The 22,274-nt window shown below is 44.8% G+C and overlaps 1 protein-coding gene across 11 annotated transcripts in view; it reads left to right on the forward strand.

The window, feature by feature from the left end:
- The window catches only part of DIS3L2 (DIS3 like 3'-5' exoribonuclease 2), a 365,476-nt gene that overhangs the window by 207,254 nt on the left and 135,948 nt on the right, over positions 1-22,274 (forward strand). For 10 of the 11 annotated variants that reach the window (XR_014080899.1, XR_014080898.1, XM_081585674.1 and 7 more), the window contains one exon: positions 4,316-4,395. Coding sequence is in view for 8 of the 11 variants with exons in the window: in XM_081585674.1 (XP_081441800.1) it covers positions 4,316-4,395 (80 nt within the window). In the remaining 3 variants the exon portion in view is untranslated. Of the gene's footprint in view, positions 1-311; positions 1,412-2,483; positions 2,589-4,315; positions 4,396-22,274 lie in introns of those variants that run through there. The other variant, XR_014080900.1, reaches the window with a different exon arrangement.

Genomic DNA, 22,274 nt, shown 5'->3' on the forward strand with positions numbered 1-22,274 from the left:
GCTTGGGCAGGGCAGCTGTGGGGGAGGTGACTTCCACTCTCTGGAGCCACAAAGGTTCCCTGGAAAAAAAAAAACCAGAGCATTACAGCCAGGCCTTTAAAAGCTAGGTAGGTCTTAGGTGTTGGAGACTGGTGGGATAAATGTCCTAATGTTAGGAACTTCACCACCAGTATCTGAGGGACCAGAAAGTGTAGAGAAAAGGTTGGCACGTAAGGTGCACGTTGGGAGTATGCAATCTGATTAGAAAAATACGGATGGGGGCTATGTCATGAAAGGCTTTGAATTCTAAGCTACATTTCTCTTTCCCTCAGTAAGGAGTTGATGAAGGTTTTTGACCGGACTCATGCTCTAAGATGATTAATCTGGCAGCAACCATGACCTTGGGGAGAGCAATTTCTGTGATGTGGTAGGGGCCACGGCCCGGATCCAGGAAGGTAAACGGTGACAACGTGGTGAGTAAGTGTTGCCGTGGAGACTGGACAGCTGCTTCCAGCTGCAAGGAGGCAGAGCAATGGGTGCCTTGAGGAGGAACAGGACTTAAGGTCAGAGGAAGAGCATGGAGTGACAGAGGAGCAGAGGTCCTTTCTATGCTTCTGTTGTTTCCTGGGATCCTTGGCCAGGTCGTAAGAGATTGCAGAAGGCTTCTAGTTATTCTTCATGTGTTCTTTTCCGGGACCAATGGCTTTGAGCAAAACCGTCTTCGAGGTTTTCTGTCACTTTAAAAAGTTCGTCTAAGCCCTTGAGTCACGTGCCTTCAGAAGCTGGTTACATAACCCAGCTCCGGATTGGGTTTCTGCAGCCTCATGCACTGGAGCCCTCGTTCTCTCCCTCCCCCACCTGGCACTTGATTTTCTGTGGGTCAGGGTTAGTTTCTTTCTAACCATTGTTGCGGAACTCTTTAAATATTTGGTCTCACAGGTTCTAAAAACTGGCAGGCCAGGCTGCTCCCTGCAGGTTGTGAGACCAAAGGCTTCCAGAAGAGGAGCCAGTACAATCCCAAGCATGTTAACTGAGTGTAACAGCTGCGCGGAGCACCGCCCCTGCAGGGCCGGGCTCCCAGGGCCGAGGCCAGCAGCTCGCAGCCGCTGTGGCCCGCAACCAGGAGGAGCCCTCCTGCACCACATCGTGGCCGAGTCGTAATTGTGGCGATGACAACAGATTAAATCGCTGGCTCTCAGCACTGAGGACTGGGGTTTGTCAGGGTCACTCACTGTTCCCTTGCTTCTCCCAATTTTCCATAGTGAGAGAGCAAGTTTGGAGTCCACTGCTACAGTGCAAATACTTGCCGGGAGCTCTCCGAGTTTTACTGTCTCTAGAAGTTAGTTCTCTTAGTAGCCTAGACTGCCTGTCTCTCTTTTCTTCCAGCACCCCCTCAACACATGATTCCGAATGTTGTAACCCCTCAATATATGTGCGTATGTTTTTATACACTGTTTTTTTTATTTTAATGATTTAAGACCGCTTACAGATACACACATAAGGCAGTGAATAACTTTTATATCAGGTTTCAGGGCAAAAGGAATATATGAATAGGAGAATAGGCACACCCAGGATAAAGATTAGTTCATAAAGTTCAAATTGTAAGTAAGATTCTCTTGAAACAGATCACACATGTTTTTTCTGAGTTTCCTAGCAGTCAAAGCAAAGAAGGTAACTTAAAAAGGATAAAATTCACACATGTGTGAGAGGAAAAGGCAGACCATCAGCTCAGGAAAAGAAGAGGGAGTCTTTGCACTGCATAAACTTGTTGTATAAGTGCTCATGAAAGGGGCACTGAATGAGCAGATGAGCAAGGCCCTCACTGGCTTCCCTGCAGTGAATAGCGTAGCCATTTTGTTGACTTCTTGCGGTGTCCCATGGGGTAGGCTTGGTGATGAGGCCCTGTATGACAAGATTCCACTGTGACAGGTGTCTCACGGGTGCATTTATCACCCCTCAAATCTGGGAGATTCTCTGCCACAAAATAAGTACCAAGATCAAATGAGTCTGGCAAGGATTATGTGATTCTATCATGTTGAAGGCTTTGAGAAGTTCTCCAATTAAAAAATCGGCTCAGCATTTACCAAACTGATTTAATTATAAGACCTTTAAAAAAATTGAAACACTTATTTGGGAAACACTGAAGGAAATGGCAACCCATTCCAGTATTCTTGCCTGGGAAATCCCATGGACAGAGAAGCCTGGCAGGATACAGTCCATGGGACAGTCCACATGTCCACAAAGAGTTGGACACAACTGAGCAACTAACACTTTGACTTGATCTAAAACAGAGATCAGCACACTTTCTGCTAAGGGTCAGACAGATATTGTAGCGCACAGCCCCTGCCAAAAGTACCCAGCTCAACTCTGCCATCGTATCCTAAAAGCTTGACGATGTTTTGATAAAGCTTCGTTTCTGTATGCTGAAATTTGAATTTCATACAATTTTCACATGTCATGAAATAACGTTTTTCTTCTGATTTCTTTTTCAATCATTTAAAAAGACAAAAACCATTCTTAGCTTGCAGGCTGTTCAGAAACAGGTGGCAGGCCCAGTTTGGTCTGAGAGCTGTAGTTGGCCAAACCCTGATCAAGATACTGTTTGGATGGTACGTCTTCCAGCAAGCCTTCCTGAATACCATTCCTCAGAGTTGTTTTCATTCAGACTTTTATCTTTCTGGTTTAAGAGCAGATTTTCTTGAAAAAGTGTAATGGAGCATTGGTTTGAATGCTTATGGGCTAGTCTTAAGATTTTTCTCAAAGGATGTGTGGGCCCTCTCAGACATTTACAAACTGATTATTGAAGCCTTAAAGTTTTATTCTGTCACATGTGGCTGAATCAGTTTGAGGCTGGAAATATTTTAGCAAGCCTTATCTTTCTTTCATAGAAATAAAATTCTCAAAGCACTAGAGACATTTGATTTTAAGAAAACTTAACTTCCCGGTTAAATCTCTAAGTAAACCAGTAAACTGTGGCCCCTGTCAAGCTAACAGAATATTCTTTTTGATTTTGACTAGAGGAACGTTCTTTTAGTTTCTTATGGTGCCCTTACGGTGATTGTAGGTGGGTCAAAATTTTCCCATCACCAAGTTGGACATTTCAGTTTCAATTAAAAAAGTATTTATTGAGTACTCAGGATTTACAATGAAGTTTGCTGACTTTTATGGAGGATACAAAAAGGAACAAGAAACAGATAGCTCTTTCTTTACCTTGTGAATCAAGTTCAAGAGCCTCACCAATTTAGAGCCCATTGCCATGGTATTGGGATTAATTTCAGCTCGTTGTTTCTTCCCGTAAGGTTGCACTCGTTACTTCCTGTCAGGATGCATTCATTACTTCCCGTCAGGTTGCATGAATTACTTCCCATCAGGATGCACTCATTACCTCTGGAGGAGAGTCCAGTGGGAGTGGGGAGTGCTGACTAAAATAGACTGCCTGTGAGGAAGGGAGGGTGGTTCCTGCCAAACACCCCAACCTCCAGGCCAGTGCCTGGGTAGATGGGGCAGACGGTGTGGGGAACTAAGGACTACCCAAATCTTAGATATTTACATGGTAGGAATGGCTGGGTTGGGTGGGGCATGTTCCTTGGGAAATTCTAAAGCAAAATGAGACTGTCCAGGGGCTTCACAGATTAGGAATGAGATGTGCACAGGGATACTGTGTGTGGTGATAAATAGGCATGGGGTGTACTTAAGTGTATGAGCTTGGGGGAAGTATACGATTATTTCAAGGAAAAAAAAAACTTGTGAGTAGGGCCATTTCCAAGTAGAACTGCATCATGGCCAACTAAATGGGCCCAAAGCTTTTCACAGAACCTACTCCTGGGGCTCATCCCTGTGTCACGAGTCAGGCCATTTATTCTTAGCACATCCTGCTTTTGCAAGGCCGGAGAAGGCTCAGTAAGTCTTGCTCATATAATCCTTGAAGGACAGGTTCCCATCAGCCATCGAGGAAGAGGGAGGCGAAGAAAGGACGGACCATCAGAGAGTTAATTTGCCAAAGGGACTTGCCCCTCTTTAGGTGGACTTCTTGGGAAGCCTCACTCCGAGAGGCTGCCTCACCTCCACGTGTCCGCAGCTGTTCCTCTGAATCAAGGAGAAAGAGGAGCCAGGCCATAGAGAGGAGGAGAAGGGCCCTCAGAGACAGTACAGAGCCTCATTAGCCTCCCCAGTTCACAGTTTAGATCCCCTTCTCAGAGAGACAAGAGAGAAGTCCCTCCCCACTTCGCCTACTATTTATACACTTGCAAAATAACTGTTCTTTAAAGCTGCACTCTGGTGGGGTCAAGTTTTGGTTATTTGTGGCATTGCTAATTACGTCTTCAATTTTTCCTAGAAAAGACTGTGTCTTCACCATTGACCCGTCAACCGCCCAAGACCTCGATGATGCCCTCTCCTGCAAGTCCCTCACTGATGGTAGGATGGGATTTCTGTACACTCGGGGTGGCAGGCAAGGGCTCACAGTGTAACATGCAGGATTAGGTTTGCTTTGTCCCTGAACTTGCCCCTGGCCACTGAGCCTCCACAAGTATGTGACCTCAAGACTGTGCTCCTGAGCTGACTTTAGTGAGAGGTGGGAATAAGAAATGTCCTCTTACGGGATCCTCCTCAGGCCTCAGAAGGGGCAGCAGGGAGAGCGGAAGAACTGATTTCAGGCCTGGCCCTGCAGGGAGTGCCAGTGTGGGCATGGTGTGTTAGAGAAGAAGAAGCCTCTGAGCCCTGCCTCGGAGAAGCACGGAGTTCTTCACCTGAACTGAACGACACATGGGGGTGATTCCAGGCTCGGCAGGGTAGCAGGACAGCCCCTCTGAGGAAGCCCCTCAGGGCCAGCGCCACTCGCAGGGGTCTTCAACCTGCCCAACAGGTTCTGGGAGGCAGCTGTTAGGGGCTCTTGAAACCTTCTTTGGGCACAGAGATAGGCAGGAAAAAGTAGGATTTGAAAACTATAGTAGCGGGAAGGGAAAGTGTGTGAGGTGTGAGAAGAGTAAACCTAGCCATCTGCTTCTCCACACCCCGCCACCCCCACAACCACCACCATGTGCTGCTCCAGCTTCTCAAGCTGCTTCCTGCCCTGCTCTGGGATGGGGAGGAGGGTGTCTGGGGACTGCTGTGGCGTGAGTCATTCTCCAGTATGGCTTTGGCCGGCCTGCCCTTGATGGTATCCACCTTTGGGGCTTAAATATGCTGCAAAATGTTGGTGGCCCAGCGACCTGGTCTTTGCAAACCCTGCAGAGATGTTCACATATTCCATTAATATCCAGAACTCCATGGGTTCAGTGTGTTGTCTCTTCTCCATAATAGACAGGGAGGCTCTCAGTAGATGGAAAGCTGAGACAGAAAATAATACTGCCCAGAAATGCTCTCATCTTCTTCTAGTAAGAGTTCTCCTTGAGATTCTGGACCATGTTGCTTGGTGTTTTCAACCACAGAAAACTGAAAGGACGATAAAGAATAAAGAGAGGGGAAAGGTCTCACGGGCATTTCAGACGAATTACGTATTTTTACAGTCCAAAGTTAGAGCAGTCTACTTAAAAAAGCAAATAGCACATTGGTTTCTTATATCTGAGCAATCTTTGCTACATGCAAAGGCTTGGGCCTTCTCACACTCACGTCCACTCCCTTGAGCCCCAGCTGAAAAGCGTCCCCAGGCAGAAAGCCCAGTGACACTGGACCTCACTTCCTGTATTTCCTTTCTCTCCAGGTTCACAGCCCTGCTCTATTTGTAGCCAAATGCTTGGAAACTGTTGCTTCATTTACTTTGGCTGCTTCTGTAGTAGTTAATGGCGGGAGGGTGGGCCTGATCCCCATCTCCCCTGTCTCAGCTGGCCCACATGGTATTCCCCTTGCGGGGACGCCGGGGAGCAGGCACGTGTCCTCCCCCCTTCACTCCACATGCTATGTGTCTTGTCTAGGGCACCAGGTTACCAGCAGAGGCTTCGTGTAGGAAAATGGCAAAAGATGGAGCCAGAAGGGTTGACTGGGGACAAGTTGTACATGTTTAGAAATTTCCAACGTATTCCAAAGAATATGCTTCATCAGACAATTGAAAACTGATTGTTTTAAACTGCTGTTCGGGGAAAGCAGTCCCAGTGAGGGAAGTCATTTAGCAGTGCAAGGTAGAGGAAAAGGAGAGGAAGTAGGAGCCGAGAAACATTGTGATTGTTTAGCAAGACAGATCGAAACTCCTGGACTGGAGAGGAGAGAAGTCTTAGTTGCTCAGTCATGTCCGACTCTTTGCGACCCCATGGACTGTAGCCCTCCAGGCTCCTCTGTCCATGAAATTCTCCAGGCAAGAATACTGGAGTGGGTAGCCATTCCCTTCTCTGGGTATCTTCCTGACCCAGGGATTGAGCCTGGGTCTCCTGCGTTGCAGGCAGATTCTTTACCACCTGAGCCACCAGGGAAGCCCAGACTGGAGATGCTGGCATTATTATTAATGGGGGTGGGGAGGACAGCTGTGGAAGAAGCGGTAATGGCAGAAGATCAGTGGGGGTGGATGTTGGAGTGGAGGGAGGGGAATCCAAGATGGGGCAAAAGTTCCAACCTGGATGATAAGGATGTGGAATCTACATGGTGGAAACTGGGAAACGAGGAGGGCAAGCTGGTTTCAGAGAGAGCATGTCTATATGGAACTGCTGCCTGATGACGTGTGTTTGGGTTTCCCTGGTAGCTCAGACGGTATATGTAAGCTGCTGCAGATGCTCTGCAGAGGAGGTGGGGGACCGGTGGGCTAAATGTGTGCGGTCCATCTCATCATATCCAGAGAGCTGTGAAGACGATTGGATAACGCAGCAGAACGCAAAGGGTGATTTTCTTAGAATGATGGGACCATAAGTGATTTTTCCCTTTTCCCTAGTTTCCAGATTTTCATAATGTGGTAATAATAGCTTTATAATGAAAAAATTTTGTAATAAAAAAAATTATGAGGTGCCAGAAATCACAGGCTGCCCGGTAGCCACCATCCCAGGTGATGAGATACCTTCCATCTGCTTCGCTACTCCAGCATGCCAGAGGAATAAGGAATGTCTGGTCATTTGGCAGAGCAGCAGAAAAGGGGCATGCAAAGGAGTCAGGGAAGAGTCTGAAAAGACCTGAGTTGGACATTCAAGCATTTTTTTGGTGGCACTTCTACAGTTGGCCTTTGTGACAGCAGTTTCTGCCAAGGCCATTTATCCAGGGGGATGAAAAGTGAAAGTCAATTCCAGTTTGGATTGGGGTGAGGTTGGCTAAGTTCAGGTTCCGTTAGTTAACAGTTCGTGTCAGTTCTTGCTTAGAGGAAAAACTATTTAATGTTTCAAAAAGCAAGTGATGTTTTCTGGGCATATGTACATCATCTGTAACCGTTTTTATGTAAAGAAAACATAAAGGCTAAACTTGCCTTTGGTCCAGTTGAAATCGTCTGAATGACTCTTCCGTGAAAATGAAACACACAGACCCAAGTAACTTATTTAGTCCTTACCCTCCCTTTCTGTAGAGTTCAGAGGCCCAGCAGGACTTGTTACCAGTATCTTTCCCATAGGTATGAGATTTAGGCATTACAGTCTGCGATGAATCCTGCAGAATTGCTGTGACACCTGCTCCCCAGTAGGCTGTGGTCAGGTTTGGAGGCTGAGGAGGGGGTGCCCTCTCCCTTTGAGGGATATCGGCCTTGGGAGAGATTCTGCCAGTCATCTCACCTGGTAGTTCCCTGCTTCTTACAGCCTGTGAACACACTCGAGGACCCCAGGAACACACTCGAGGGCAACATTCCCGCGAGCATTACCAGCCCACCAACTTTAACATGGAGTCTTTCAGCTTAGCTCAAGAAAATATTTAAAAGTGCAAGTGAGAAAGACTGGTGTCATAATGATAACCCAGCACCTAAAACCAGTAAATCACACGCTGCAGCGTTTGATGGCTGTAGCAGATCACTCAGCGCACACCTCACGGTTGACCTCACCAGTCAAGTGTGGGAACGTCACAGTTGTCACACCACCCTCTGCTTTTCAGATTACTTCTCCAGCATCTGTTTATTGAATATCCAGATTGCACTTTAACTCTCTACCTGACAGGCAGCCCATTCAGCCTTAAGGTTGTGTGACTATTGGGAAATTCTTCCCAGTAATAATCTGAAATACCCTTTCTTCCTGTGACTTTCCACTTGTTGGTCTCATGTGTGGCCCTTGAGGTCCTATAGAATAACTCTTGTCTCTCACACGACAGCCCTCAGATACTATATAACAGCTGTCCTGTATGTCAAACCACAGCTTCTCAGCTGAGCATCTGGTATATTTTTCTATGTCCTGTAGCTTATGAAATTTGAGCCCATTTCCCATGTCACGGAGTTACTTCTGCTTCTGTGAGTTCTGAGGTAGGTGACTGCCTGTATTCGGACTTCTCCCTGGCTGCCAGGGCACGGTGACTCAGTTCCAGCCAGTTTCAGCCACCCATTTTATTCAGTTAAACCTGCCTTATTGCTTTGCTCTAGTCTCTGAGAGAGGAAGTCATCAGCCAGACAAGTCAGGACTTTTATTCAGCTTTTTGTTCAGGCTCCCAACAGATCCTACAGGAAATTGCTGTTCTCTGCTTCTCTGGCATCTCTTTGCTTCTCTAATGTTTTATTCTGCAATGAGTGCTGTGCCATTGAACATGGCAGGAGTAGCCTTGCCAGACCTTAGAACTGAAGGACTGGAGAAGGAGTGGGGGAGTGGGGATTGACTGCTAATGGGTTTGGGGTTTCTTTGGGGGGTGATGAAAATGTTCTGAAACGACTACTTATACAACTCTATAAATATACTAAAAACCATTGGAGGAAAATAAGTGAGTAAATGAATAAGAATAAATACACAAACAAATCCCTTCATCCTTGGGGCTTTCTGTAAATGGGAATTCACACCTTGACGATCACTGAACAGAAGTCTTGATGGAATGAACACCTGGCTGATGCCCAGAATCGCATCCCTCTGGCCTGCCTCTCCTCCTTGGTGCTTTCATCCCTGAACCATGAAAATCCTGCCCAAGGAGCGAGCACACGCCTTAGGTACTCAGCCACCTGCGCCTTTTTCCCACCCCCTCAGAGAGCAGCCGTCTGACTCACAGAAAGGAGGAACCATCCAGCTGTCTGGGTATGAGAAAGTGCTCGAGGGAGTGGACGGCATCCTGCCTGAGGGCCTTCAGGAATGCACTGTGCCTTCGCTGCTGTAGGGGGTGCTGGTCTTCCTGCCGCTTTGTCTCTGTGATCTGGCTTTCCCTTTCCCTTTCCCTTCCCTGAGGAGGGAGGACTCAGGAGCTCTGTTCCTGGGAGCCCTTCTCACTCAGGGAATAGGAACAAGAAACTAGGAAAGAGCCTGTAAGAATTCCATAGAAGTCCTACCCGTGTGGTTACATGTGTCACTTGCTGAGAGTTCTTGTCATGACCTGTCACCCTTGGAGGCAGTGAGGAAGTAGGAGCGGCAAAGACTCTGCCCCTGCTGTGTGCCAGGCTTATTAGGCCAGAGAACCTGAGCCATAGAAGGGGGCAGGGGGTCATAATTTTAATTAGTGGAGAGCGGCCCTGAAGGCTCTGGGTCTGCTGAGGGAAAGGAAGAGGGCACGGGGGTCCTGAAGGTATGAGCACAGGGTTCTGGCGAATCCTAGCAGCCGGACTGGACCCTGTTCCTGGGTTCAGTCCCGCCTCTGGAAAGATCTCACCCCACCAGTCGCTCTCCACGGCCCCTTCATGTTTCCTGTAGGTCTGGCTTCCTCCTCTCACAAACTTAAGTCTCCATCCTGTAAAACCTTCCTCAGCCTCCTACAGCCTCAGGAGCGGTTGCCTTCCCTTGTCCATCAAAGAGCTGTCTGTACTTGCTGCGATCACTCTCCTGTCTCCCACTTATTTCTTATTCCCTTTGCTACATGGCTCCAGAAAGTTCAGTGGCGCAAGTTGTGCCTGATTTCAGTTTAGCAAACGTGTGGGTTGTTTTGCTTTTCACCTACTCTTCTTTGGGCTCTGGGGGCTCCAGTTGCTCATGGTCATTGGACTCTTTTTCTCTGGTTGTCATCTTTAACTCTGCTCTATCTTCCCCCTTCTCTGTCTGCCTCGTGGGAGTCCATTGGACTTCCACTCCAGTCCCCTTCCTGCCTTTGTGCCTCAGCCTTTGCGCTCTGTTCCCTCTGTTTGATTGCTCTTTCCCTGGAGAGCCGCGTGGCTGATTCAAGATCTGACGGTGGTGTGGCTGTCTCAGAAAGACTTTCCCTAGCCATCCTGCCTCTAATTTCTTCCCCTCCCAGCCCCTCTCTACCATCCTTGCTGTACTTTTTTCCTCACAACTCATCACCCACTGACATGCTGTTGACTATCTTGTTTCTTATCTACCTTCCCACCATCCATCCACCACCTTGCAGTGCGAGACTCAGAGCAGGCGCTCAGTGAGTCTCTGTGCCTGCGCTGATCAAGAGGGGAGGGGGTTCTCAGGTAGAGGGAACATTGTGTGGAAAGTCCCAGGTGCCAGATACTTGGTAATTTGGAGGGAAACACACAGAACTGGGACTCGCTGGACGGAGAGGTTCAAGTAGGGTGGTGGTGGTAGATGAAGTAGGGAGGAGACTGAATTCTTTCATAGGTCCTGCTAGAAAGTTTAGATTTTATGGAGGAGACAGCATTTAAGTTGGAGAGCAACATCATCCATCCATTCAAGAAATGAGAAATGTGATTGAGGAGCAAGGGCTCCTCTTTCTGCTGGATCTACAACAGAGGAAAAGCCCCGACAAGCTCCCTGTCCTTCCCAGTTCAATGTCAAGTAACTGTCAACCAGGAAGTATAGATGCGAGAGTGGGGTGGGGGACAGACAGTAGTATTTAAACCTAGATTTGAAGAATAAACGGGGTGAGCCACACCAAGAGTGGGCAAAAGGAACGTTTCAAGCAAAGGGAACAGAGCATGTGGAGGCCCTGAGGTACAAAGACTTTGGTATGGAAAGGAACCAGAAGTCAGTGTGGCTGAGCCGTGGTGGAGTGGGTGGAGCCTCTGAGGGCTTGCAGGCTCTCTTCCAGAGTGGGAGTTTTATCCCAAGTGTAATGGTAAGCAGAGATCTTTAAGCAGGAGAGATTCGGGATCCAGCCTGCAGGTTGGAGAGCTCGCTCTGGCAGCAGTGAGGAGTCGGGATGGAGCGTGGGGTTAAGATAGTCTAGGTGGGAGATGGCAGTTGCCGCAACCAAGGCAGAGGCTGTGGAGCCAGAAGTGAGGGAGGCACTAGCCAAGGGGGACATCGGGGCAGCTTCAGGAGCCTCTTATGTGCTCTCTCGTGACAGCCCTTTTCTTCCCACTCATGGAAGCCAAGGCAGTCCTTATAAAATGAAGATCTGATCGGGTCGTTCCCCTGCCCCACCCCCTCCAAGACTTCTTATCCTGCTGAGGATAAAAACCCAAGTCCTCACTGGAACCTGCTGCTGTTTCTGTCTCTAACCATCTCTCTACCCTTCTTCCCTACAGTCACTCTCTCACCCACCCTCCTCCAGCCATCATGGCCTCAGTGGTGTCCTTCAGATGGGCCAGGCTACTCCTGCCTCAGCACTTTTGTACTTCCTCTTCTCTCTGTCTGGATCCCCCTTCTCCCAGATCCCTCACTACTCTAAATTCTGCTCAAATGTCATCTGAAGGAGGCCCTTCCAGACTACCTTGTCACTACAGTCTTCTCTCCCCACCCACTTGTTGATTTTCCTTAAGGTACTTGTGTGGGTCTGTCCCCCTGGAGGTGAGCTTTATGAGAGAAAAGACTGTCCTGTTGTTCACTGTTGAACCCTCAGTACCTTGTGCACTGTGTGTTACATAGTTGACACACATGGCTATGTTTGTAGAATGAGCAAGTTAGTAAGCTTTTGATATTGGAAGTAGGAGAAGAATCTAGAATGTCATCTAAGCTTCTGGCTTGGGCAGTAGATGGAACATAACGCTGTTCAACAAGAAATACTGAGAAGAGCCAACTTTGGTGGGGAGGATGGTGTGTTCAGACAAGCACATGTTGGGTTTGCAGTCCGAGAGTCATCCAGGTAGAAATACCAAGGGGACAAGTGAAAGGAGTCCGGGCTGGAGATGGAGATTTGGGGTCATCAGTGCATGGGTCTGGGAGAGATGGCCCAGCAGGGGTCACAGGCAGAGAGGAGGACCCTTGCTGGACTCCTGGGAAGATGAGAAAAATTAACCAAGAGATGAGGCCAGGGAGACTGGAGGCGAAGGAGAGTGGGCAGAGGAGGCTGGCTGAGCAGGCTAAATGGTGAAAAGTCAGAAAGCCTGAAGCAAAGTCAGGTAGAAGAGAACTGGAGGGTCTTTGGGCTTGGCAGCCAGGTCATCGACGACCTTGATGAGACTAATGTCAGGGGCTTGAGGCGGGGAGGCCAGACTGCGGGTGGCAGAGAAGGGAGTGGAAAACAGGAGTGGAGATGGTAATGGAGATGGGGGGTGAACACCTCTCCCCTTGAGACAGAGAAGCAGGACATAGGGAGTGGGACCCCTGCTGAGTATTTACAAAAGATAATACTTCAGCCATGAGAGGAAGTGGCTGGCCTATTGAGGGCAGAAAGGGTGGGGGCTCTGGGGGGAGCAGGGGACAGTGGAAAGGCTGGATGGGAGCTGACCAGGAGCCCACTGCACACAGCTGCCCTGGACACTGTCACATTTGCTGAGCTGGAATACTGCCAAGCCTGGCTGATTTTCTCCAGCTTCTTAGATGTGGGAGCAGAAGTTGCAGTGATTCAAATTTGGGGTTTGCTGAGAGGAGGGGGGACATGGTGGGCACCAGGACAAGGGCACTGGGACCTTGCTTCCCCTTAAATCTGTTTTTTCTCCGTCCCCTGCTTTTATAAAGGCATCATAACCTGCTACCTAGTCAACCAAAGCTTTTTTCAAAAGGGAATCCTGAAATCACAGTTGATTCCTCTTCTCAACACTGTTGTCATGACCTTGTCAGTAATCTCCCCCTCCTCCCTGTCTGTCCTCCACTTGGCTACCCAGCTAGTGTTCCTTGATGTACACGCAGAGACCAGCTCATGTCACTTTTCTGCTTGAAAACCTTCTCGTACCTACAGCATGGTCCACGTTTTTCAGCAGAGCTTTGTTATCAAAGCCCTTTAAGATTAGCCCCCAGCCTCCTTTCTCTTCATCCCCACCTCCAAGTGCCACTTCTCCCAACACACACACACACACCCTAATGCCACTTCTCCCAACACACACACATGCACAACATCCTAATAGGATCTGGCTACTCCCAGCTTTGCATGTCCACTGCACTCTACCCTGCGCCCCAGACCCTGCTTGCCCTCTGCCCTCCCCTTAGAACACCTGGCCTCCCTGGCTACTGCTGTGTCAGAATTTCATTCAAGAACATGATGAAACCTCTGTGGAGCTTTCCTTTCCTTCTGGCAGAATGAACTGTTCCTACTCTATCAACAGATTGTCTTCATGTGCCTAATGCAAAAAACATCATGGCTTGTGGATGTAATTCTCCTTTTTGCTTGTTTCCTAAAAGCAGGGCATTCCCCGAACATGTCTGTATCCTAAGTATCATGCACGGTACCCTGGATTTGAAAACTGCTTGATCTAGTCAGCCTAAGCAGTCATCTTGTTATAGACTTTTCATGTTTCTCTCCTCTTTTCTGTTTCTTGCCTTACCCTTTTTATTTCCACCATGCTTCAGCCCTTAAGTTTTTGGGCTGCCTGTAGACTTGAAAGCTGACATATAAACTTATACCACATGCCCTCCTGTGATGTCTGTTTCTTTAGAATTAGGTGTACCTTTCCCTCATCACAATCAAGGTTTTGAGTCCATCTCATCATGTCTCAGTGATCCTGTAAGATCAGTGAATTACATCCATGATCAAGACATTTGTCCCAGCAGCTCTAGGAGTTGGCATATCTGAGACTCACTTCTTCCCCAGTATTTTCTTGCGTGAGTCTGTTGTATAGCCTGTACTGCTCTTCTCATTTCATACCTACAGGCTTCTATAGTAACTTGTTTATTGGTTTTATTTGTCATTTTTATCCATCTCCTTCTTGTTTGATCCTTGCCATTTCCAAATTCAATGAGTGCTAATTTTCTGATAAAATTTACCTACTGAATGAACCTTAACATGATAGTGAAAAGCAACAATAACAAAAACTGGTTTATGATACAAAAGCCAGAACTTTTTTCCTTTAATTATTTTGGCAAACAGGCTTGCTAGTTAAGAAAGGGCTTTTTAACAGCCAAGCACATCTGCAGTGACAATATGATCATCTGTTAGTTTGGCAAATGAAAAGTTGGTATTACAAAAATCCAAGTGTTCCTTTGGTAGCAGATAGATCTTAATTAATGCTATGTTAAGACTTCAAAAATTGAAGAAATTTCTAATTTCCCTCCACTGGAAATGTTTGGAGGTTAGGTTGGTATATGGAGGTAATGCCAACGTGATACCAGGATGTAGAAATCAGGGGACATTTTGAGAATGGGAATCAATTTTTTTAAAAAATTTGTCTTATTGAAGTATAGCTGATTTCTAATGTATTAGTTTAGGTAAACAGCACAATGATTTAGTTATACATTTATATATATATAATCTCTATATAAATATAATATATATGATTATTTATATATATAGTATATATATTATATCTATATATATTTATGTGTGTTTTCAGATTCTTTTCCCTTATTGGGTATTACAAAATATCACATTTAGTTCCCTATCCTATACAGTAGGTCCCTCTTGTTTATCTGTTTTATATATAGCAATGTGTATATGTTAGTCCCAACCTCCAAATTTAGCTTTCTCCCTCCTTTTCTCTTTGGTAACTACAAGCTTGTTTTCTTTGTCTGTGGGTCTATTTCTTTTGTAAATAAGTTCATTTGCATCTTTTTTTAAGATTCCGCATCATATGCTGTTTGTCTTTGTCTGGTTTACTTCACTTTGTATGATAATCTCTGTGTTCATCCATGTTGTTGCAGGTAGCATTATTCCATTCTTTTTATCAATTCAGTTCAGTTCAGTCACTTAGTTGTGTCTGACTCTTTGTGACCCCATGGACTGCAGCACGCCAGGCTTCCCTGTCCATCCCCAATGCCTGGAGCTTACTCAAACTCATATCCATCGAGCTGGTAATGCCATCCAACCATCTCATCCTCTGTCATCCCCTTTCAATCTCTCCCAGCCTCAGGGTCTTTTCCAATGAGTCAGTTCTTTGCATTAGGTGGCCAAAATATTGGAGTTTCAGCTTCAGAATCAGTCCTTCCAATGAATATTCAGGACTGATTTCCTTTAGGATTGACTGGATCTCTCTCTAAAAAGACTAAATTCTTTTTTATGCCTGAGTAATATTCAATTACATATATGTATGTATGTATGTACACACACACACACACACACACACACACACACACACACACCCCATATGTTCTTTATTCATCTGTCCTCTTGATGAAAGTAAAAGAGGAGAGTGAAAAAGTTGGCTTAAAGCTCAACATTCAGAAAACTAAGATCATGGCATCCGGTCCCATCACTTCAGGGCAAACGGATGGGGAAACAGTGGCAGATTTTATTTTGGGTGGCTCCAAAATCACTGCAGATGGTGATTGCAGCCATGAAATTAAAAGACGCTTACTCCTTGGAAGGAAAATTATGACCAACCTAGACAGCATATTAAAAAGCAGAGACATTACTTTGTCAACAAAGGTCCATCTAGTCAAGGCTATGGTTTTTCCAGTAGTCATGTATGGATGTGAGAGTTGGACTATAACGAAAGCTGAGCGCCGAAGAATTGATGCTTTTGAACTGTGGTGTTGGAGAAGACGCTTGAGAGTCCCTTGGACTGCAAGGAGATCCAACCAGTCCATCCTAAAGGAGATCAGTCCTGGGTGTTTATTGGAAGGACTGATGTTGAAGCTGAAACTCCAATACTTTGGCCACTTGATGCGAAGGGCTGACTCATTTGAAAAGACCCTGATGCTGGGAAAGATTGAAGGCAGGAGGAGAAGGGGATGACAGAAGATGAGATGGATGGCATCACCGACTCAATGAACATGAGTTTGGGTAAACTCTGGGAGTTGATGATGGACAGGGAGGCCTGGTGTGCTGCGGTTCATGGGGTCGCAAAGAGTTGGACACGACTGAGCAACTGAACTGAACTGATGGCTTGGCTATTGTAAATAGTACTGCAATGAACACTGGGATGCATGAATCTTTTAAAATTATAGTTTAAGACTGGAAATCAACTTTAAATGGTTATCTATAAAATTTCCTCTAGCCTGGAGCTCTGTAAAACATAAGATAAAATTTGCTACTTTAGTTTGTATAAGGTTGAAACAGAATGTATGGTAGTGGTTTTAATCTTTATGTTAGAGTCACAGTCTCTCCTCAGAAAAAAGTACACAAATGTATATATACACCATATTTTGCATAGGACTTACATTTCCAATGGACTTCCCTGGTGCCTCAGACGGTAAAGATCTCTCCTGCAATGCAGTAGACCCAGGTTTGATTCTTACAATATATCATGTGTGGGTCAGGAAGCTTCCCCTGGAGAAGGGAATGGCTGCACTCTCCAGTATTCTTGCCTGGAGAATCCCAGGAACAGAGACTCCAGTCCGTGGGAGTCACAAAGAGTTGGACATGATTGAGTGACTAACACTTTCACTTTACATTTCCAGTAATATGATAGAATGGATAGCCTGAAAAACTCTTCTTCAATAAAACTCTTTCAAATGATGCATCTTTTAGAAATGTATGGCTAAGGTGGCAGTAAAGGGCTTGCCAGCCCTTAGAAGCCAGGAGTGAAACAGGAGCAGATAACTGATGAAAGAGGTATGTGCCAGCGCAGCTAGTGGTATCGTCTAATATCTAGTGACCCAGAAAGTTTGCTCCGGACCTGAATTAATACTCCCTGCATGGTCCATAAAATTCCAAGCCAAGCATCTAGTTTAAAATGGCACCAGATGGACCATTTCTAGAAATCAGTCAGAATCATAAGCATGTCTTTCCAGGAGAATTAACTCTTAGCCAGAGCCTTAAAGATTTGCCAGAGATACAGTTCTAGTGAAAGTGAATGTACAGAAAAGTTATGAAACGTGGAATGATGCAGCTAAAGCAATACTTAGAGGAGATTTTATAGCTTTAAGTGCTTATAATAAAAAAGGAGAAAGTGTAAAAATTTGAGCCTATAAAGATTAGCCTCACAAAGGTTCAGAGATCGGGAAAGGTGGAAGATGACTTGCTGCAGGAACATAATTGTTGGTACAAGTAGTGAACCAAAATATGAGAATTATCTATTATAACTGTAACAGTAGATGTTCCCTCTACTCCCCAAAGAAACACAGTAAATAACTCAACTCTACTGCGCCTTTCATGCATGTCGTTGTGAAAGGCAGGATCCATTTACTTGAATAATAGAAGTTCCTGTTTCCACTTTTGGCCCTGCCAAAATGGAAAGCTTAAAAAGTAGAAATAAAATATCAAACATTGCTATTAGATCTCATTTTCAATTTTATAATATTAAAGTTACTATTAATTGTCAAATTAAGGTCTTTTCTGAAAAGTCATTACTGTTTGAAAAAAATTTGCCATGTTATTGTTAACTTTGTAACAGACTTGGAAGCATATAAACATACGATTTTAAATATTCAGTTTCTGTGTTATTTTATATTTTATATCATATATATTATATTTTTAGTGTTCATGTTCCATAAATGTTTCAGATATCTTTTAAATAATAGAAATACAGTAAATAACTTGCAAAGTAGTAGCTGCTGCTGCTGCTGCTAAGTTGCTTCGAGTGCAGGAAATAGAAAAAGCACATATTAAAGTACCAAAAAATTAATAAGCACATCAAATTTAACTGCAGTTAAAAAGCAAAGATTGTTAGACTGGATAAATCTAGCTTTATGCTGTTTATAACTACACTCTTAAAACATGAAGATAAAAAGATTAAATGTAAAAAGATGAGGAAAGCTTTACCAATAAGGTACTAAGCGAAAGAAAGTTAGTATATTTTTTTATAATGTCTGAAAAATAGCTCTTAAGATAGAAAACATTACTAATTGTAAGGAGAGTATCTAAATGATAATTAGAAGGATCAGTTCATCAGAAAAATAATGTCTAAACAGTGTGTCAGGCCTTCTCTAGCCTTTTGGAATTTGACTTCATCTCTGGCAAGGTACCTTAATTTAAACCCTTAGATTCAGCCCCTCATATTCTCTTAGCCCGTTGGTCATGTATGCTTCTCCCTGTTTCATTCACTTCAACAAGCTGAACCCTGAAGTACCATGTTTCTAAGGGGTGTCCTTCCCAACTACTAATTACTATACTGTAAGAGGCAACTCACTTAATTAGGAAAATTTAATTTATTAGCTGTTGGAAATATACACCACATGTGGCTTAAAAATAAGATTTATGGGAATTCCCTGGTGGTCCAGTGGTTAGGACTCAGCAACACTTAATCAAAAATGGTGTTCTAAATCCATTCCTTGTATTCTAGAAGAGAAGCCCTGATAACTCTAACACAGATTTTGGAAAAGAAAAATTGCACTTCAAGGCCATTTTCTACTTGGATCCATTTCTGGGTTTTGTCCCTGACATCTTTATGATGCCCAGCACTTCAAACACTATTCCTCCTACACTCCTCTTCTGTGTGAAATAATTTCTAATCCTGATTTGAAACACTGATTATTCCTCTTACAGTCACTTATGTCAGAGGTCATTCTGACCTCAGGCAAATACCAGGCAACCCAAGTACTTGATCACAGACAAATCCCATTTTCATAGTATGGCTCTTGATAATGAACCTGGGAAGAGAAATGGAAAATTTCTGTAGAACCATCAGCTCATAAGAAAGTGCATGTCTTCTCCATTCATCTAGGGCATTGGTGAGTGAACAGTTTTAACTGTCCATGTTGAATGGTCATTTTTTTTTTATTGAATTGTACCTTGACTCAAAAAATCCAAGTAACTGAATAGTCATGCGAAGCCTCTGGCATGGAAGTGGGCTTCTGGGATGCTTGCCAACGAGTTCCTGTTTTGAGGACACAGAATCGAAGTGGAAAGATTAAGTGGAGAGGCAGCTCCACCCCTCTAAGTCTTATTCCTATGTTCCATTCAAATCTTGCTCGTCTGATTCCTGTGGGGTCTGGGCTTTGGAAATTCTCTTTTTTCATGGATGTCTCAGTGCACCTTGTTAAACCAAATTTGGACTGTGGCCTGTTCATCTGCTTCCAGCTCTGCTGATTGGTTCCAGTTTCCTTGCTCATTAAAGCCAAGATAATCTGGCACCCACCACTCAGGCATCCTCAAGGACCTGGCACCAGGGTAAACCTGGAGGCCAGCTAAGAAGCCTCCGTGATCCAGCACACTTGCTGCCTGATGAGAGGCAGTTGTGGTCCCAGAAAGAGCACTGGAATAGGAGCAAAGCTGGGTTCTTGTCTCATCATTGCCTCTACTACATCACGTAAGTTGGGGCATATCTGCAATCTCTCTGGAAGTCTCTTTCCCCGACTATATATGTGTTTGGACTGGACAGTTTCTCAAGTGTCCTGCAGTTCCAAACTACTCAGTATATGAAAAGCTAAAGGAGCAAAGCTCCATTTGTGCCTGTTGTTGCAAAAATACAACCTAGCTTTAAAGGTTTTAGCAATAAATGCCTAAAGTTGCATAGGTTACTGATGCTTTTGCACAAAGGTAGTTAGTGTGACCACAAAATAGGAAGAGCACAGTTCATATTCTAGAGGTGAGAATTAACCTCTCTAGGCCTTACGTCTCCCAGTCTGTAAAACAGGGATAATAATGCCCAATTGGAAATTGCCTGGAAGATTAAATGAGATAATCCTTGCTACTTAGAACCGTGCCAGACAAAAAGTAAGTGCTCACTGAAAACTATCATTAGTATAACAATGGAAAGATGAAAATTGACACAATTTTAGTAAGCTTGTGCTGAAATAATCAATACTCAATTACTGTTTAGAGGTCAAGGTGGGAACAGAATAAAGAATCTAGATGCAGACCCACGTGTATCTGATCACTTGGTTTCCAGCAAAAGTGCAGCATAGTGAGGAAAGGATAGGTCCATCACTACCTGTATCAGTTGACTGTCCATATGGAAAAAAATGAACTTGGACTTCGACTTCATGCCATACAGAAAAATCAGTTTCATGTGGCTCATAGCATGAAAGGTAAAACATTAATGCTTCTGGAAGTGTCAGCTCTTCTCTAGAACATTACATAGAAAAATAACCTCATGACCTTAGCAAAGATTTATGTGAGATACAAAAACCTTGCAGTTCAGTTCAGTCGCTCAGTCGTGTCTGACTCTTTGCAACCCTGTGAACCACAGGACGCCAGGCCTCCCTATCCATCACCAACTGCCAGAGTCTACCCAAACCCATGTCCATTGAGTCGGTGATGCCATCCAACCATCTCATCCTCTGTCATCCCCTTCTCCTTCTGCCCTCAATCTTTCCCAGCATCAGGGTCTTTTCAAATGAGTCAGCCCTTTGCATCAAGTGGCCAAAGTATTGGAGTTTCAGCTTCAACATCAGTCCTTCCAATGAACACCCAGGACTGATCTCCTTTAGGATGGACTGGTTGGATCTCCTTGCAGTCCAAGGGACTCTCAAGAGTCTTCTCCAACACCACAGTTCAAAAGCATCAATTCTTCAGCGCTCGGCTTTCTTTATAGTCCAACTCTCACATCCATACATGACTACTGGAAAAACCATAGCCTTCACTACATGGACCTTTGTTGACAAAGTAATGTTTCTCCTTTTTAATATGCTGTCTAGGTTGGTCATAACTTTTCTTCCAAGGAGTAAGTGTCTTTTAATTTCATGGCTGCAATCACCATCTGCAGTGATTTTGGAGCCCAGAATTATAAAGTCAGCCATTGTTTCCACTGTTTCCCCGTTTATTTGCCCTGAAGTGATGGGACGGAATGCCATGATCTTAGTTTTCTGAATGTTGAGCTTTAGGCCAGCCTTTTCACTCTCCTCTTTCACTTTCATCAAGAGGCTTTTTAGTTCTTCTTCACTTTCTACCGTAAGGGTGGTGTCATCTACATATCTGAGGTTATTGATATTTCTCCCAGCAATCTTGGTTTCCAGCTTGTGCTTCCTCCAGTCCAGCATTTCTCAAGATGTACTCTGCATATAAGTTAAATAAGCAGGGTGACAATATACAGCCTTGATGTACTCCTTTTCCTATTTGGAACCAGTCTGTTGTTCCATGTCCAATTCTAACTGTTGCTTCCTGAGCTGCATGCAGGTTTCTCAAGAGGCAGGTCAGGTGGTCTGGTATTCCCATCTCTTTCAGAATTGTCCACAGCTTATTGTGATCCACACAGTCAAAGGCTTTGGCGTAGTCAATAAAGCAGAAATAGATACTTTTCTGGAACTCGCTTGCTTTTTCGGTGATCCAGCAGATGTTGGCAGTTTGATCTCTGGTTCCTCTGCCTTTTCTAAAACCAGCTTGAACATGTGGAATTTCACGGTTCACATATTGCCGAAGCCTGGCTTGGAGAATTTTGAGCATTACTTTACTAGCGTGTGAGATGAGTGCAATTGTGTGGTAGTTTGAGCATTCTTTGGCATTGCCTTTCTTTGGGATTGGGATGAAAACTGACCTTTTGCAGTACTGTGGCCACTGCTGAGTTTTCCAAATTTGCTGGCATATAGAGTGCAGCACTTTCACAGCATCATCTTTCAGGATTTGAAATAGCTCAACTGGAATTCCATCATCTCCACTAGCTTTGTTCATAGTGATACTTCCTAAGGCCCACTTGACTTCACATTCTAGGATGTCTGGCTCTAGGTGAGTGTAAGTGATCACACTATCATGATTATCTGGGTAGGAACCTGGAATGTTAGGTCCATGAATCAAGGCAAATTGGAAGTGGTCAAACAGGAGATGGCAAGAGTGAACATCAACATTCTAGGAATCAGCTAACTAAGATGGACTGGAATGGGTGAATTTAGCTCAGATGACCATTATATCTACTACTGTGGGCAGGAATCCCTTAGAAGAAATGGAGTAGCCATCAAAGTCAACAAAAGAGTCCGAAATGCAGTACTTGGATGCAATCTCAAAAACAACAGACTGATCTCTGTTCGTTTCTAAAGCAAGCCATTCAATGTCATGGTAATCCAAGTCTATGGCCCAACCAGTAACGCTAAAGAAGCTGAAGTTGAACGGTTCTATGAAGACCTACAAGACCTTCTAGAACTAACACCCCCAAAAGATGTCCTTTTTATTATAGGGGACTGGAATGCAAAAGTAGGAAGTCAAGAAACACCTGGAATAACAGGCAAATTTGGCCTTGGAGTACAGAA

Source organism: Giraffa tippelskirchi, chromosome 3 (assembly GCF_054371585.1).
Source record: "Giraffa tippelskirchi isolate mGirTip1 chromosome 3, T2T-mGirTip1v1.2.pri, whole genome shotgun sequence".
Lineage (NCBI taxonomy): Eukaryota > Metazoa > Chordata > Mammalia > Artiodactyla > Giraffidae > Giraffa > Giraffa tippelskirchi.